This window comes from Alexandromys fortis, unplaced genomic scaffold (assembly GCF_014885135.2).
Source record: "Alexandromys fortis isolate MF-2015 unplaced genomic scaffold, M_Fortis_MF-2015_v1.1 scaffold_37, whole genome shotgun sequence".
NCBI lineage: Eukaryota > Metazoa > Chordata > Mammalia > Rodentia > Cricetidae > Alexandromys > Alexandromys fortis.
Window position 1 is genome coordinate 4,621,445 of NW_026067914.1, and position 17,396 is coordinate 4,638,840.

The following is a 17,396-nucleotide window of genomic DNA, read 5'->3' on the forward strand; positions in this document are numbered from 1 at the left end:
AGATTTGGGAAAATTTAGTACTGCAGATTTCCTAATTAGGGGTATTCAACCTAATGGAAAACCAAAATGTTTCCTTTTCATTTGTGTTTGCTTTGACCATTTTAACTATTCATACGCTGTAATTTGCTGACACTGTATGAATAAATTGACAAGATTCTCATTTGAAAGCGCATTTTATAAGAAATGTCAGCTTAGAAAGCTCTTCAAATACCTCAGCTACACATTATTATCACAATAGTGTTGGATCGCCTTCATTATCTCATGGTTTTGGTCGGAATATTTTAAAAAGATATGACTAAACTTCAAGTACAAGTTGTCTTGCTATTAATCTTCCTTCCTTCTTTTTTAAAAATATATTTCCCCCTTTTCTAATCAATTTTGGTGCTCTATATGATTACTTAGCATTAATGGTTTAGGTAAAAGGAAAGCAGTGTGCATCTGCTAGTGTTACTTAGCAGCAGTGGTGATGAAGGAATGGTTTATCTGGGAGAACACTGGGAATGGCTGTGGACAAACACTGGCTCCATCCAGGTGGAGTACTATGAGGTCATGGGGATGTTCTCAGGACCCTTAGCACATCTGTCTACAGACAGAGGGCTGCATGCTTGATTTTCTCATCTTGCAAAACAAGTTTAATATAAAAGTCAAATTTCTTGGAGTAGAAGAATTAAAACAATGCACATCCAAGTATAATTGATAAGACCCCTGAAAATCTTGGATTGCTAAAGCATCGTTGGCCACTTCAGATAAAGAATAATGGCTCGGGATTGCTGGAATGCAGCATGATTAGGACTGGGCAGCCCTCCAGCTGGTCATGCAGCCCACATTGTGAGTGGCATGAGGTCATCCACACAGGTCAATGCCAATGTCGTAACAGCATGCAATAATATTTTGAATATCACCCCTAAAAGTCTCCAGCTCAAGTTTTCCTTCCCTTCTCATTCATTTCATATGAACAATGCTTATGTTTGAATCACCTGTTTATTTTGCCTGCTAAGGCTTAAAGTGGATTCCTCCACAAATTTAAAATACTAAGTGCTTATTTCTGTTTAATAGATGCCAACCAACAGAAGATAAGCGTTCTTTTCAAAGCTGCAGTTCTGACTTTGTTTTTGGAGAAAACATGGTAGAAAGAGTTTTGGTAAGATTTTGATAAATTATCTTAGGGGACCTGTTCACATTTCTCAAGGCAAATTAATTAGTGTTCATTTCGAGAATATTTCTCAGTTCTGAATAAAAAGTCACAATTTCTTTCTTTAAGTATAAAAGGCTTCTGGGAAGCACATCCCAGCTGTTTGAATGATAGACGTAAAGCCCGTAGAGCAATAAATCTCAACCTTCCAGTGCTGCAACCCTTTACTACAGTTCCTCATGTGCTGATCCCAACAATATAACTATTTTGTTGGTGCTTCATAACTGTAACTTTGTTGCTGCTATGAACTGTAATGTAAGCCACAAGAGTGCCATTTTAGCTAAGCTGGTTTTACATGGGTGCTGCAGATTCAAACAGATTCTTTTTGTTTGTTTGTTTGTTTTTTTGTTTGTTTGTTTGTTTGTTTGTTTTGAGACAGGGTTTCTCTGTGGTTTTGGAGCCTGTCCTGGAACTAGCTCTTGTAGACCAGGCTAGTCTCGAACTCACAGAGATCCGCCTGCCTCTGCCTCCCGAGTGCTGGGATTAAAGGCATGCGCCACCACCACCCGGCTCAAACAGATTCTTGAACTTGCGCAGCAAGTGCTCATACCCACTGAGCCATCTCCTCAACCCCTCGTTTCCAGAGAATAAAGTAGAGAGCCATAGAGGAAAATGCCAGTGATGTCCTCCCCTTGCCTCTGCATGCCTGCTCCCCATGGAAGAACATACCTGCCCACTCACATATGTCTCTCTCTCTCTCTCTCTCTCTCTCTCTCTCTCTCTCTCACACACACACACACACACACACACACACACACACACAAACAAATGCCACAATGAAATGCATTGTTTTGATTATTTTGTACAATTGATATATGCTAATAAAAATAAAAAATTCTCAAAACTAGTTAATTTCAATATTTTTAGGGCTCTCCAGACTCCAGAGTCATTTTTTTTATCTTGCTTGTTGTAGACATAACTCAGGACTGTCCTTCATTCTAAGGGTAGTTCTATTGCTTTTTAGCTTTAAGAAAGGGCAGGTCCACCTGAAGGTGCTGGTCCATGCCTCTCATCCTAGCACTAAAGGGGCTGAGGTAGAAGGGTAGACAGTTTCAGGCCACCTTGCACTAATTAGACCCTCTCAAACAGACAGTCAAAAGACAAAACAAAACAAAATGATGGGCAACTCCACCAGTAGTGGAGATATTATTCCACATCTTAGGATCAGAACTTGAATGAAGCAAGCAAGCTCCAGGCGAAAGCCTGTGCAATACGTTGAGGCAAGTTCTCTTTTCCTAAGTTTGACACTTGAGTACCCATAGGCTTTGTAGGGTGCTAGCACAATTAAGATGCTTTCCATATTCACAAGAGGGTCTTCTGCATTCACTTTACCAAGAACGTACCAGGTTCCTATGGTACATGAGGTCCTGAGTTCATATACTGATGACCTTGTTACTTAGATACTTTATCCTTTAGTTTAAATGATTGTTTTCACTCTTTGTTACTTGGAATAGTGTTAGGTATATTTGGTTCGATTTATACACAGTTAGTGGACATTGTTTGCAGAATGTAGGCTTTTAAAAAATATGACATTAAAGTAGAGGGAACAGTATTTGGGAGGAGGAAGGGGACCAGCAGGAGAAGAGGGGCAGGGGTAAAGGAGAATAAAGCGTCAAAAGACAACACAATATATGTATGGAGATGCCATAGCGAGTACTATTATCTTCTATGCTTATGCTAAGAGGAAAGTCTTTTTTTCTGTGACTGCATGCGTGTGTGTGTTCTATGTATCAGGTGTGTATGCATGTGTATAAACATGCCATGCATGTATATTTGGAGACCATGGGACATTTCTTACTACTTTTCATTTTATTTCCTGAGACTGGGTCTCGCTGATCCTGCACCTTTCTGGACTAGGCTGGCTGCCAGCTCTTGTCTCCACCAGCCTCTGCCTCCTAGTGCTTGGGTGCTATGTCCATGTGGCCATACTTAGCTTTCTTTGTGTCCTGGGCATGTGCCCTCAAGCTTGTACAATAACCACCATTACCCACCGAGCCATCTCCTGGCTCCCCATCTGGGAAGCCTTTAACTGAGATCTTAAGAGCTGGGCCTCACCCAGACTCATTAGATCAGAAATGCCGTGGGTGAGGTCAAGGATCAATGTCATTCTAATGTACAGCTAGGTCTGAGATCCATCTAAGTAGTTATGCAAAGCTAAAGCAGACAGTACTCTAGAGAGGCTTACAGTGTGGTAAGGGAACAGAAAGAAACCTATGAGAACAAACAAGAGCTGGGACCACAGGGGTCTGGGGTGAGAGAGCACTTGTTACATCTCACGGACAGTTTTGGATGAGGCTTATCAAAGGACTGGAGCTTCCCATTCCTCTCAGGGAGGATGTCCCAAGGATGCTGGAACAATCCAGATGGTTTGTGTTTTTCCTCTAATTAATCTTGTGAATCCATGGCCTTGTGATACGGGTGTCAAAGGGCATTCCCAACTTTAGCTTTTAGAATGAGTCACAAATCTTTCTGAGCTGGTAGTTCTGTTTTCTTGAACTGAAAATGATTGTAATTTGTCTTTACTTAGTTTTAGGGACGATACTGATTTCCCATTAAGTATCATAGAAGAATCTTGAGTTCAGAAAGGCAAGATTTGAATGTGTTCATAAGTGGCAGTGTCCCACCTTCACTGTTCTGCAAGGGGGTACACACACAGCTGTGAATAGCACAGTTATTGATATTTTTCATGCAGCCTTTTATGACATCAGATATGCTGAGCCTTGAAAGTGCTTGTTGATGGGCTAGAGAGATGACTCAGTGCTAAAGGTACTTTGCCACCAAGCCTGGTGACCTGACTTGGAATTGAGGGACCCACTTGGTGGAGGAAGAAAACTGATTCCAGCAAGCTGTTCTGTAACCTTCACACTTGTGTCTTGGTATGCTCATGTGTACACACACAGCAACCCAATGACTGTTGGCAGAAAGATACTGATGTTGGAGGAAACGTTGAATTCTTTCTGTTCTCTGAGATGTCTAGTGGAGTTTTCTCTCCTGGGGAGTAGACAGCAATAGCAAATATCTGAGATCACTGAAAAAAGGTGAAGAGAATGGCCCTAGGTCAGCCTGGTGGCCATAGAGCAACAGCCACCTGCTTCCTCTTACTCAAGCTTTTCTTGTTTTCTTAAAACCAGATTCACCTGGCTGGGCTGGGATAAGTGGGTTCTGGCTTTTGAGGTTAGAACCAACATTTCTGACTATACCCCAGTTCTTTGTCAAGTACAGAGGGAGCCCGAAACAAAATCACAGGAGTTATTTCTTGTGTGCTCTGTTGAAAAACAAATATCTTTTGTTTTGTTTTTGTTTTTTTGTTTTTTTTTTTTTTTGCTTTTGCAAATATCTAGGCATAAGATTAAACGATGCACATTTCTCCCCACTTAGGGCACCCAAAAGCTCACTCAGTCTTCACTTCAAAACCATTCATATGCCAAGGAAAAAACATTCAAATCTGTCCTGAAATGTCCTAACGCCTCTTCAGATCCAAGTAAGAATCATTTCATTTGTAAAGCATTTAACTTCACTGTCTCCTGTTGTTTTTATATGTATAGGTGTTTTGCATGCATGTATGTCAGTGCACCACATGTGTGCCTGTTGCCCAAAAAGGCCAGAAGAGGGCATCAGATCCTCTGGGAATAGAGTTACAGCAACCATCTTGTAGGTGCTGAGAACCAAAGCTGGGTCCTCTGAAACACTCTTACCACTGAGCTAGCTCTCCAGCCTTTTGTCTCCTTTTACTTTAATGACATTTACTTAATATCCAGACAATTTTAAAAGCTTTTAAATACTTTTAAAATCGTTTTGGCAAGGGTTAAAACATATAATTAGGTTATAATATAAACTTTAAAATTATTGACTTAATACTATGGGAGAGTAAATTAGGTGATTTTAACCCATTCAAACAGTTTGGCCTTTAAACCATAAGGTAAGAATATGTACTAACAAGGTTAGCACACAACCTTCATGACAGAGGAAACAGGGTCTCACACATTTTTCCTCCTGCTTTCTCTTTGGAACAGACTCTATTAAAAGTCTATCCTTAATTGAATCAGCTGCTGCCTTTTCTTCTAAACCATCACAAAAATGCTTGCTTGAGAAAATTGATGTCATAACAGGAGAAGAAACGGAACATAATGTATTAAAGGTTTGTATTACTTTTTCTAGTATTATATAGACTAAAGCCAACATCAGCATAGACATCTTCAAAAATAGCTAAAAATAGAGTTTCATAAAGACTAAGTTGTTTGAATAAAAACTATTTGTGGCTTGTAAAATTTCATTGTTAAACTAAGGCACTGTTAATCTTAAATTCTCTGTGTGTGTGTGTGTGTGTGTGTATGTGTGTGTGTGACGGAGACAGAGAGAGACAGAGAGAGAGAGAAAGTTTACAATCACTGATTCTGTTCTGGAAGAAGAAAGAGGCAATGAACCTAAGTTTAGGATCCTCTTGCTCTAGCTTCCCGAGTTCTGGGTCTTGTACACATGGTGTTCTAGGATTCTGTCTTAAATAACTTCAGACTTCACTTTCTACTTCTCGTGTCTGCTCTCACAGCCAGTGCCATTTCTATGATCAACTCTGCTGATCCTGGAAGGTGACTTGATTCCAGTTTAAGATAAAAAGCTTTTCTTGTTATTATTGTTTATTAAAGTGTAGACTTCTGCATAAATCAAGAACTTCACAGACGGATGCTGTATGTGATTGGGGCTGTGGTGTCGGGGACTCTCTGTGGAGTCTCTGTTGTCCTCCACTGTCACGCTTCATCTTCTCCCACACTCTCTCCACGCCCCCGCATTTCCACTATGACCTAAGGATACTTTTACTCCAATAAGTGCACCTCAGGGTTTAATTCCGGCCTAACTGAAGTAACTGTTAAAAGTCAGTCCCTGGCACACTGCATTCTCACTTGGATATGCAATATGACGTCTTATGCACGGGAGGATTTGATAACCGGCCACAAGGGTCCCTGTCTTATCATGTCTTAGCTCTCCATGTCCGTGAGCTGTGTTTGAAATATTTTAGCATGCAAATCCATGATTCATTTCTTTCAAATAACATTATGTGGCCAAAAATAATATCAAATTTAATGCAGAAATTGGCATGTAGACATATAATAAAGCAGCAAGTATACATGGTAACCTATAGTTTTAGAAAAAGATGAAAACATATTTGTGTTGGTATGTATACCTGCAAACATCTCGGAAAGATTTGTGAAATACAAGAGTTACAGGAGTGTAAGATGGAGAGCAAAGACTGGGAACCCTTTTCATTTCACGTCATGATGTTATTTTTATATTTTTCCAGTTTGAACTATTCAGAGATTGCACGTCCTTGAAAGTTAAATAAATCTTAAGTTCTAGTTCATTTATCATCAACAAAGATTAAATAAGTTCAAGACAAGTCAGATACAAAAGCATTAGGGCATAAGAAATAATTTAATCTAAAAAAATTTTAATATATCTGACATTTTAAACAATTGTCATTTAGATCAACTGCAAGATCTTTGTATTCACCAAAATAACACAATCCTGGACTGAAAGAGGCCGAGGAATCTTGCGGCTGAATGACATAGCCAGCGGTGACTGTGGGACACTGCAGTCAAGACTAAGTAAGAAACAATGCTGTAGGGAAAATGGGTAAAATCGCTCACGAAGATTCACACTGCTTTCTGCAGATGCATTACCAAACACACCAATAAATCTGATGATGGAAAACGATTTCTAATTTACTCTAGGATCTTCCCATTTCACGGAAGCTCACCTACCAGACACATGGGTTCAAATTTTTCCTCCAGCACTGACTAGCAACCCCAAAGAAATGGCTTGACCATACGAATTCAAATTGTGAACAACTGTAGTCTGTGGGCTTTTCAGTGTTTGTGAGAATTTACTGAGATACTATAACTCAAGTCTTTTGAACAGCTGTGAAAATCTGGTGAGATGCTGTGTGGAAGGCACCTGTGTCAAAGCTAAGCCCACACCTGAACAGTGGTATCACCAGCATCAAAAGGGAAATAGCTTTGTAATGTTCAAAGTTTGGGGGAAAGAAATACCTGACACGTCATGTATCCTTGGCATCCAAACAGTGTGGAGCTGGGATGAGGGGTCAGCTTCTGAGGAAAAAGTGTGTAACTGTTGCATCCTGCAGCAAATGGGTGATCAGAAGCTGGGGGAAGATTTCAGATGTTTGGCATCCAAAAGGGCACACTGGCCTTTGTTCAGAGGCCCAAACCGCATATGAGCAAGGGTAGAGGGCTGGTGCGGTGAATTATCTTGCCAGACAGTTCTGAGAAGCCAACATTTTAAAGAAAAGTACACATAGAATCTGGACCAGGGCACAGGAGGATTTGTTGAATTTCAAATGTCAAGCTCAAAAACTAGAAAGGAATAGAATTCAGAACAAAAGACCAAGAACAGGGTTTTCAACTTTGTAATGGGTAAATAGGTTGCTAAATCATGCAACCAAGGAAGTACTGATTGTTCACTACTCTGGTTTACTTCTGCTGCTCGCCAGGAAAACAATTAAGATCAAAATTTCCAAACACCTTTACTGTTGTTATTATTATGTGGGTAATATGGGCTCACCACAGAAAGCAGCAAATAAATCAACCAAAGAATAGATAAAATAGTGTCAAGGTCTATCCTCTAGATACAGCGTGTTAACAGAACGCATTCTGTGGATGGCGTTCTCTGTACACTTCTATTTATTTATTTATTTATTTTTATTTATTTATTAAAGATTTCTGTCTCTTCCCCCCCAGCCGCCTCCCCTTTCCCTCCCCCCCCCCCCTTTCCCTCCCCCTCCCCCAATCCAGTCCCCCTCCCTCGTCAGTCCAAAGAGCAATCAGGGTTCCCTGCCCTGCACAGTTTGTGGTTCATGGTGCTATACTGATCTGGCATTTTCTACACAGTATTCCATGATTGTCTTTCCACATGAGAAACTTTCTTCAGTACCGTTAGCGGATTTTCAGTATTCTCTTTAATGGCTGAGCTGTAATGGATCTGATTCAACATTTTGAACACTTAAACTTTGCTTTTGATTTTTTTTCATTGTAAACGTTTCTTAGATAATCTTCATGTCACCAGGTCTTCAAATAAGCCTTTTAAATTTAATAATTTAAAATTTCTACAAAAATAGAATTCTAACACTGAAATTAAAGTAAGTAAACACACAAACTTTCTCTAATGTGAGGTCCAATTTTAAAGCCGAGTTATAATCTAGCTAAATTACCACTCACTAGTGAAAACACAGCTCGAAAGACAACTACAGGATTAGCTTTTCCTTAAAAGGTTTTTCTTCCAGGTTAAGGCAGTCTAATGTGACTTGTTCATTTTCTCGTCGTAGTCATGCGCAACCAAGGCAACCTGAGGCTGGTCCTCAACAGCAGACTCTGGACCCAGATGAAGATTCAGAGAGCAAATCACAGAAATCTGCGAATGACTGCGACCGATTTAGAAGACGATGGTATAAAAATATTCTTAATTCAGGTAAGTTACTGATTTCAGTTATGAGGGCGTCATCCTACTAATACAATAATTAGCCTCTTGCAATTCCTAATTCATTTTTGCATCATGGTATAATAATCTGCATGGTTCAGCTAAGCCCTTGCATGAAAAAAATTATCTGCATGGTTGGCAAAGAAATCTGTCATCCATTATGATTACTGACAGTTTAATATGGCCTAACATCTATTCAAATTGACACCAAAGCCAATATCAATCAGTTGGTCCTCATTCTAAGACATTTGGATGTTACCACCTAGCATTTCCTTTCCTACTGAAATTATGTCAATAAGCGTATGAGTTCCCAGTGTTTACATGGTCACAGTGGCTCCTAGGAGGTCAGCAGAGTCTTAACCTGCCACTGGCGTGGTTACCCGGATAGAGGAGGCTTTGTGGTCACAGCAAAGTGTCCAGTGAGGAATGGAAAAGCACAAGGCCAGCATGTCACAACCAGTCCAGCAGCAAATTCCAATGCCAGACATGAGACAATCTCCAGGGTAACGCAGGGAAGCAGTGCTGTTCCCTGCAGCAGGAATGCCTGCCCTCAAATACAAGACGTAGATCCAAGAGAGCTGCCAAGAACAAAGCTTTCTTCCCGCCACCCCCAACCTTCTATCCCCAACTGGGTTTTCCCCATAGCCTGAGACTTGGAAGATTTGAAAGATATGAGAAGCCAAATGATATGGAAGTAGATAATGGTATAAGTGGATAGACTTCCACTAAGTAAAGAAGAAAAAATGGTATGTGACAAAACCCCAAATTTTATTAATTAAAGTGCTTCATGAGGTATAAGTGACCTAGATAGTAAAGTGTTAGGAAAAGTTCAGTCAGCAGCAATACAAAAACAAACAAAAAAAGAGTAAGATGCTAAGATGCTAAGTCCTCTTTATCATTTAAGGACGCAATACCCATCCCACTGGTGTTCATTGGGGGGAGCATGGTGGAGAGACTGAGGCTGCCTCTCTTCACCATTCCCAGAGCTTGAGCCATGCTGGTGTTTAAACTATGGCACACTCACAAGAGACGAACAAAGGAAATACAGTAAAGATCATCTGTTGTGAACGCTATCAACATTTTAGTCTTACACTAATAGGTTAAGCATCTCTGATTTAAAAATTTGAAACCCAAAATGCTCCCAACTCCAGTTTTTGAGCTTCAACATGGAAATTTTCACACCAGGTCTTGTGTGATAGGTCCTAGTCAACACACAGGCACACTAATATATTGAAGAAAATTTCCTATAGGCTATGTGTGCAAGGTGTAGATGAACCCTAAATAAATTCTATGATTAGATTTGGGGTCCATCCACAAAATATCTTAGTATGTATCTGTAGATATTACAAAATCAGGAGAAACTAAATGTGTACATATCCATTTATATGTGTACACTGTACAATTATATGACCTCCAAATTTCTTAGATTTCATTAAACTGACTTACATGCAAAATGAAGGCAAAAATGATATATTTTTTTCGAGACAGGGTTTCTCTGTGGCTTTGGAGCCTGTCCTGGAACTAGCTCTGTAGACCAGGCTGGTCTCGAACTCACAGAGATCCGCCTGCCTCTGCCTCCCGAGTGCTGGGATTAAAGGTGTGTGCCACCATTGCCCTGCCCAAAAATGATATTTTATAAAACTGCTAAGATTAAAATGAAATGATGACGCATTTTTTTCTTAGTGTGAATGAGTGTTTTAACGTTGTAACTAGACATGCCCCTTTATTTTTCTCAGCAACAGTTTTCCCCTTTGTAAAAGGAAGAGGGACGGTATGTCTGTACTAGTTGTTTTATAGCTAATGCTATACCAGTTTTAAGTACTTCTGCCATCATCTTTATATTAATGACAACCAGAATTTAGCTCCGAGACGTTCTGAGAAGTACGATGTCTGCAAATGTCACCATTCCTCTGAACCTTCCTTCTCCACAAAGCTGTGTGGGTTGCAGGGTGGGGAAGTGGAGTGATGAGAAGCAGAAGGCCTTTTCCTCTGAGCATGAGCAGAGAGGGACCCTCTTAAAGCTCTCAATTCAAAGAGGATCCTTAAATTACGAAACTGCATTTGCTCCACTTAACATGTATGGATTGAGATCTCACAACACTGCTCGCTTTGGGAACAATCTGGTGTAAAATGGATCAGCTTTACTTTTTAACATGCTGGGCTGTGGGCATTTCTTTACCTTCCAGATTTATGTAATACAATTCTGTCCTTTAGAAACAGTGAGATAAAAAGAGATGTAAACATAGACATTATCCATTTCTCACAAAGGCTAGTGCCAAAGACATAGGCTATCTGTATGCAGCGATACATCACCGCCTCGTTGCCCTCCGAAGCCTCAGGAAGCACGCTGAAGGCGATCCTGCTGAAAGCCAATTGGACACAGTCGTCCAGCAATTCAGCTGTGACGAGGACGAGGAGGACTTCATCCAAGTCACTAAAAATGGATCAGGTAAATAACTCTTGTTAGGTCAGAAGCCTGAAAGCATCATGGTGAGCATAGTCCAGTCTCGGGTTGCTTTAAGTGAGTGGTGGTTGGGGCCTGGCTGTTTGTATCCAGGAGAAGGTTGGAAAAAATCTGTCTTCTCCAAGGGGCCTTCGAATTGGCTTCCCTGTGACACCTGCAGGTCATTTGCCTATAAATTCTAAAAAAGACTTGGCTCACAATTTAAAGTATGACATGGCTACCTTGAAAGTAGCCATGACTCACACTCATTTTCCCACGGTTCAGCCTATTATTGGCTACAGCTAGAGGCAACAGAAATGTATGCAATGGGGATCAGGTAAATCTGGTTTTAAGTCCTGAAAATCGTATTTATTCTTCTTTTGGAATTTGATTGCTTAAAGAAACACCTAAATGGCCTAAGTATTATCTGCAAGGTCCTCCTCTGACTAGGGCAGAAATGACTACTCCTTAAAACTGGACCAGGAGTCACAAACGAACCGAGGCTGAACAGAATCAGCAGTAAGATGTTTTTTGGATTTTGTTTGTCCTGAAGTGTGGATTTGAATGCAGCACCCTGATACCACTATTGGTGGGGCGCAGTGCCAAAGACCTAGTAAGCACTGCTGTGTCTGTGGACGGAGCTGTTCTACCAGCCACCTGGTCATTTCCAGTGCCAGCTTCATTCAGCACAATTCCGTCTACAGGGACTGGCAATGTAAAATGGTCATGTGATGAGAATTTCCATCTTTCAATCATTTGAAAATCTTAAAGCTTTCCTAATTATACATAATTTAAAAAATGATCAAAGAACATATAAAACAGAATGAAAGACTTTTCTTGATTATTAAAATTATAATTAAAAGGAAAATTCTACCGTGTGTTCAGATTAGGTTGTTAAATTCAGTATATGAGTATGATTTTCTACTTTAAACAAATCTATTGAACAAAAGGTTTATGATTCTCCACATTAAATGAAATGAATAATCTTTCATATTACAATGTTTATATTGTCCACAACAAAATGAATTCTACTAGAAAATGTCAACATGAAATAGAGATGAAATGCCAAAATTTAACTAATAAGACACAATATGAAACTTTTCCGTGTGAAACTTTTACTTTAGGAAGGGGCTGATAGCAACCATGTGACTATTAAATAAATGGAAATGACATAAGAAACTGTCAATCACAGGACCCTCCTTCTGCTATTGTTCCCCCCCTCAAACAGCACCTTCTTCAGGAGATATTGCAAACTATGCTAAAATGTTACAGAAGCTATAAAATGCCTGTTTGGATTTCGTTGCCCATGAATTAAATAACATTTGTTAGAAAATGTCATCTTTAAAATTGTTAGTGACATTGTTGGTAAGATGGCTCAGCAGGGAAAGCATGTATCACTCAAACCTGACAACATGAGTTTGAGCTGCAGAGCCCACGTAGAGGTGGAAGGAGAGAACCAACGTCACAGAGTTATCCTCTGCCTCCATAAACATGCCTTAGCACACGTGTGCGCCGCTTCATCGCTCTCTCCCTACCTCCCTCTCTCCCTCTCTCTCTCTCTCTCTCTCTCTCTCTCTCTCTTACACACACACACACAAACACACATACATACTAATAATGATCATAAATTCAAAATCTGCAAAAGAAGAGTATACACGAGCTAAAATCAACCACACTTGATATATATAGGTGGGAATGAAAATTATTAGCAATATTTTCCGACATCATTTAAACATATATTTTTATCTTTCATTTCCTTATCACTAAGCTACTCCTGTTTATCTGCATTTGTATTAAGTCTAAATATGACATCATGTAATGAAATATTTTACGTTCGCCACAGGCCCTTCAAGGTGGAACTACAGACAGTCAGTTGTCTGTTCCTAGCACTCCCTCCTGTCACCAATACATCTACAGGAACTGGTCACTCTCCTGAAATGCCAGGCCGTCCTAACCGAGGAGATGCTGCACATACCTTGAAGAGGTTTTTTTTTTTTATGAGAGAAACACAATTTATTGTAATTAAAAGTTTTATGTTTTATATTTTGAATATTGTGGACAGAATTTAAGAAATGAACTTCAGAAGATAAAAATTCATCTTAATCTAGAATAGGATTTAGTAACTAATTTGGATAACTCATCATGTTGATGAATATAATAATTAAAAGTATAAATTGTTGGCTTTGATAAATATCTAACTAAAGTATTTATTTTAGTCATACATTGGCTATAGAAATAATACTAAATTTACAGTCATATCTTTAAAAATATTATAGCTGCAAAGCATTTTATTAAATCATGTTTAACTTCTGAGAAATGTATATTTTCACTTGCATTTTCAGTTTCCTAATAGATATATTCAGGGAGAAATTCTTTTACAAAAGTGTCCACTCATGGACTTGTATCCATTGCATCTTATGTATGTGACTCACAATCAGTTCACAACTGTTGGTGAATAATGGAACAAAATGTAATATATTACCATGTGTCAAAAAATACAAAAGCCAAATATCAATGTTCTTTATTTATGCGATTGTCATTAATATGGTCTCGTAGTGTGTGGATATGTAGAAACCCTTTTATAACAAATGTATTATATATAGTCAAATGACTATCTCAAATTCTACCATTATGGTATAGTAATTTCAATATTTTTCAGAAGATGTTTTTATGCCCTTTTGATATTTCAGAGGTATTTTATGAAGCAAATATGAAAATCAGTCTCAGTACTTAGGGCCATGTTTTATTTTATTAGTGGCCCTAACCAGTTCCATCCCAGGATAAGGATTCAGGATCCTGAACGTTTCTGAATGTGACCTGAACCCTCACGTACATACTTGTAATGAGGTATAACTGCACAAACCGCTACACTGAAGAAACAGTTATTTGCAAGTATATATCTGAATAGATATTTTAAAAGTTAACATTGCTTAATTGCCTTCCTAGCAACAAAAGCATCTGCGTGTACGTATTTACCAACCAAAGCTCAGCTCAAATCTCACAGTTTAGCATACTGCAGCCGAATAAGCTCTTAAGAGTAGGATTTGATTAATATGTTCAGAAGAAAAGAGAAAGGGGACACCGAAGAGATAGAGACAGCTCCAGGGAAAGGAGTAATTTAGATAATTAAGATTATAAAAGGAACTCTGGTGCAGAACCCCCTCAGTGGATATTTCTTACTAGTAACATAAGAGTCAGGGAGGCACTTGAAGACCATATGAAAGCACTGGTTCACCTATAAGACCTTAGCTTTTTGGGAACGTTGTAATTATAGAATAATTGTTGAAGCAAGCAGAAAACAGAGGCCCCTTTATCTCTTGGAATGTTTCTCCTTGTTCCTACACTGGAATGGAAATGAAGCAACATTTTGTCTGTGTGCCAACTATTTTACTATAAGTTGAATCGACTCTGACTTTCTTTGGTCTTCTGTACAGATAGCAAAGGAGAAACAAACTTACTTGTGGACTATACAGAAATGTCAGGAGATCCCCAAGTAGGTTAGAATGTCAGCAAAGCAGGGACAGTGAAAACTTCTGGATCATGAAACAGTGACAAAGAGCAGAAACATGAGATATAATGAAATATTTCTTCATCTTGATTACAAAAAAAATCTAGCCTTCCTCCCCCTTTCTTGTTTTTTGTTTTGTTTTTTTTTTTTTTCTACAAACTTTATCTCCTTTCAATAAGAGGTAACCAATTATATAATAATATCAATTTTCTTAAGTTATGCAGAAGGTGATTGCTAATCCTACATTCTGGATTTTCAGACAAGTTATTTTTATCAAAAACTTCTAATTTTATGTTGAATTAAGATATTTTAATATAATCTAAACATTCTTTTTCAATAGTATTTACTCTAATTGTTTAGCTTAATTATGAATCATTAAAATGTTTTTGTCTTATTTTACATCCTTTATGACTTACTTTTTGTTGGTGTGATAAAGCATCCAAAACAAGGGACTTACAGAAGGAAGAGTTTATTTGGGCCTACGGTTCCAGAGGGAGAGTCCACAATGGTGGGGAAGCATTGGCACAGGGAGCCAGAGCAGGAAGCTGAGAGATCACTTCTCTAACCACCGGCAGGAAGCAGAGTGAATCAGAAATGGGACCAGGCTACCCACTCTCATAGCCCACCCCCAGTGACATACTTCCTGAAGGTTCTCTAATCTATCCAAATGTTACCACAGAGACTAAGTGTTCAAATACTCAAACCTATTGGGGACATAAATTAATCAAACCACCACATAATCCATTATTACCAAAGCAAGGTACCCTTCATTCCCAGTGAAAAATATCTCCTCAAGTACAGGACTATATCAATGTTATAAAGAGGGTTACACGTGCGTGAGTGCTGTAGAGACTGGAAAGAGTACATTTTAAGATACCTGGAAATCGGGGGCTGGAGAGATGGCTCAGTGGTTAAGAGCATTGCCTGCTCTTCCAAAGGCCCTGAGTTCAATTCCCGGCAACCACATGGTGGCTCACAACCATCTGGAATGAGGTCTGGTGCCCTCTTCTGGCCTGCAGCACGCACATAGACAGAATATTGTATACATAATAAATAAATAAATAAATAAATAAATAAATAAATAAATAAATAAATAAATAAATAAATAAAAAATATTAAAAAAAAGATACCTGGAAAAAGATACCTGGAAATCTTCAAACTGAAGACATCAATGACACACGACACTTTCATAAAATGTTAGGAACAGTAATATTTGCTTAAGATGTGGCTATCATGTACTTACTTGGATCGTTTGTTAGAAAATCACAGCTGGGCCTGAGAGCACACATCTTTAATCCCAGTACTTGGGAGGTGGAGGTAGGCGGATCTCTGTGAGTTTAAGGCCAGCTCTGGTCTACAGAGCAAGTTCCAAGACATCCAGGATTGTATACAGAGAACCCAAAATCAAACCAAAACAAAACAAAAGAATGGAACGAAAACCACACCAGCTTCGCCATACTAAACCACTGGAATTAGAATTTGCAATTCAGTAACTAAAATTTTCTTGTCTGAGAGATGTGAAGCTGATACCCTGTCCCATGAATACCAGTTTTGTAACAGATCTTAACTCCCATATATACTCTACTATACTGATTGCTTTTTTTAAAAAAAAAAATCAGACTTGAAGTTATCAAACTGAGATATAAGAACATATTAGAACTTCTAAGAACTGTAGTCAGGGCAGAATCATGGAAATGATTGATGAATGCTTTAGCCTAATAAGGACTTGATAGCTTGATCGTCTTCTAACTAGAACATCCTAGAACTTAATTTCTTCCAGTCTAGGTGTTAAAAAGCATTCCACTTTGATATTAATTTGTATCTTTCTGATTTTTAATATGGCTGAACATCTCTCAAGGGGTTTACGTACTGCAAGTGTTTCTTTTGAGAAAATTTTAATGATTTTGCAAAGCTAATTATGCCATCCTGTCCTTTTGCTGTTTTCTAATATGTATAGCATAAAGCCCAGTCCCTTCGCATGGAAGTAGCTCTTTCCTCTGTCCCCATCTGTGGTATTGTCTCCCAGTGTGGCCTATTGCTCACAATTCGCTGGAAATTCAGAGTAGCTGCTTCACTGGGTCTCTACACATTTGTTTATGCTATTTCTTGTGTAGAATTCCTTTCTCATTGAGGGGGAGAGTTCAAGACGAGGCTTTTCTGTAGTTTGGGGGCTATTCTGGAACTTGTCCTATAGACCAGGGCAACTCGAACTCACATAGATCTGTCTCTCTGCTTCCTGAGTGATGAGATTAAAGGCATGCACCACTACTACCCTGCTCCTTTCTCATTCTTGACGACACTAATGTTTTGTTTTGTTTTTCAAGCCAGGGTTTCTTTGCTCTTGTAGGTCAGACTGGCCTTGAACTCACAGAGATCCGCTCTGCCTCCCGAGCGCTGGGTTTAAAGGCATGCGCCACCACCGCCTGGCAGACACTAACATTTTAATGTGTGTTAGTTCGAGACATTTCCCGGATATCTTCCCTAACTCTTAAGCTGAATTGAAACCTCCTCCTCTGATTTCTTAGAAACACTCTGTAGAATTCTACCATTGTACAACTTTAGGCTCCCAAAGAACAAAGACCCTTTATCATTTGATTTCTAGCACCGGAAGAATGTTCTATTCAAACATAATTTAGTGTGCACTAATAGATGTTGTATATTTGAACTGAAGAGACATCCTACAGTAAGCTACAAACAAAGGTCTGAAGTTAAGGAGAATGATGTGGGCTTAAGACACTGGTAATAGCTGAAGTCATTTAAGGCAA

General features: G+C 39.0%; 1 protein-coding gene across 2 annotated transcripts in view; it reads left to right on the forward strand.

The window, feature by feature from the left end:
* The window catches only part of Ranbp3l (RAN binding protein 3 like), a 46,715-nt gene extending 31,758 nt beyond the window's left edge, over positions 1 to 14,957 (forward strand). The window contains exons 9-15 of one of the 2 annotated variants that reach the window (XM_050138977.1): positions 1,057 to 1,141; positions 4,571 to 4,673; positions 5,206 to 5,330; positions 6,672 to 6,792; positions 8,529 to 8,671; positions 10,949 to 11,129; positions 12,967 to 14,957. In XM_050138977.1, the coding sequence (XP_049994934.1) occupies positions 1,057 to 1,141; positions 4,571 to 4,673; positions 5,206 to 5,330; positions 6,672 to 6,792; positions 8,529 to 8,671; positions 10,949 to 11,129; positions 12,967 to 13,010 (802 nt within the window). In that variant the 3' untranslated portion in view covers positions 13,011 to 14,957. The remainder of the gene's footprint in view (positions 1 to 1,056; positions 1,142 to 4,570; positions 4,674 to 5,205; positions 5,331 to 6,671; positions 6,793 to 8,528; positions 8,672 to 10,948; positions 11,130 to 12,966) is intronic. The other variant, XM_050138978.1, reaches the window with a different exon arrangement.
* Positions 14,958 to 17,396: the final 2,439 nt, after the last annotated feature.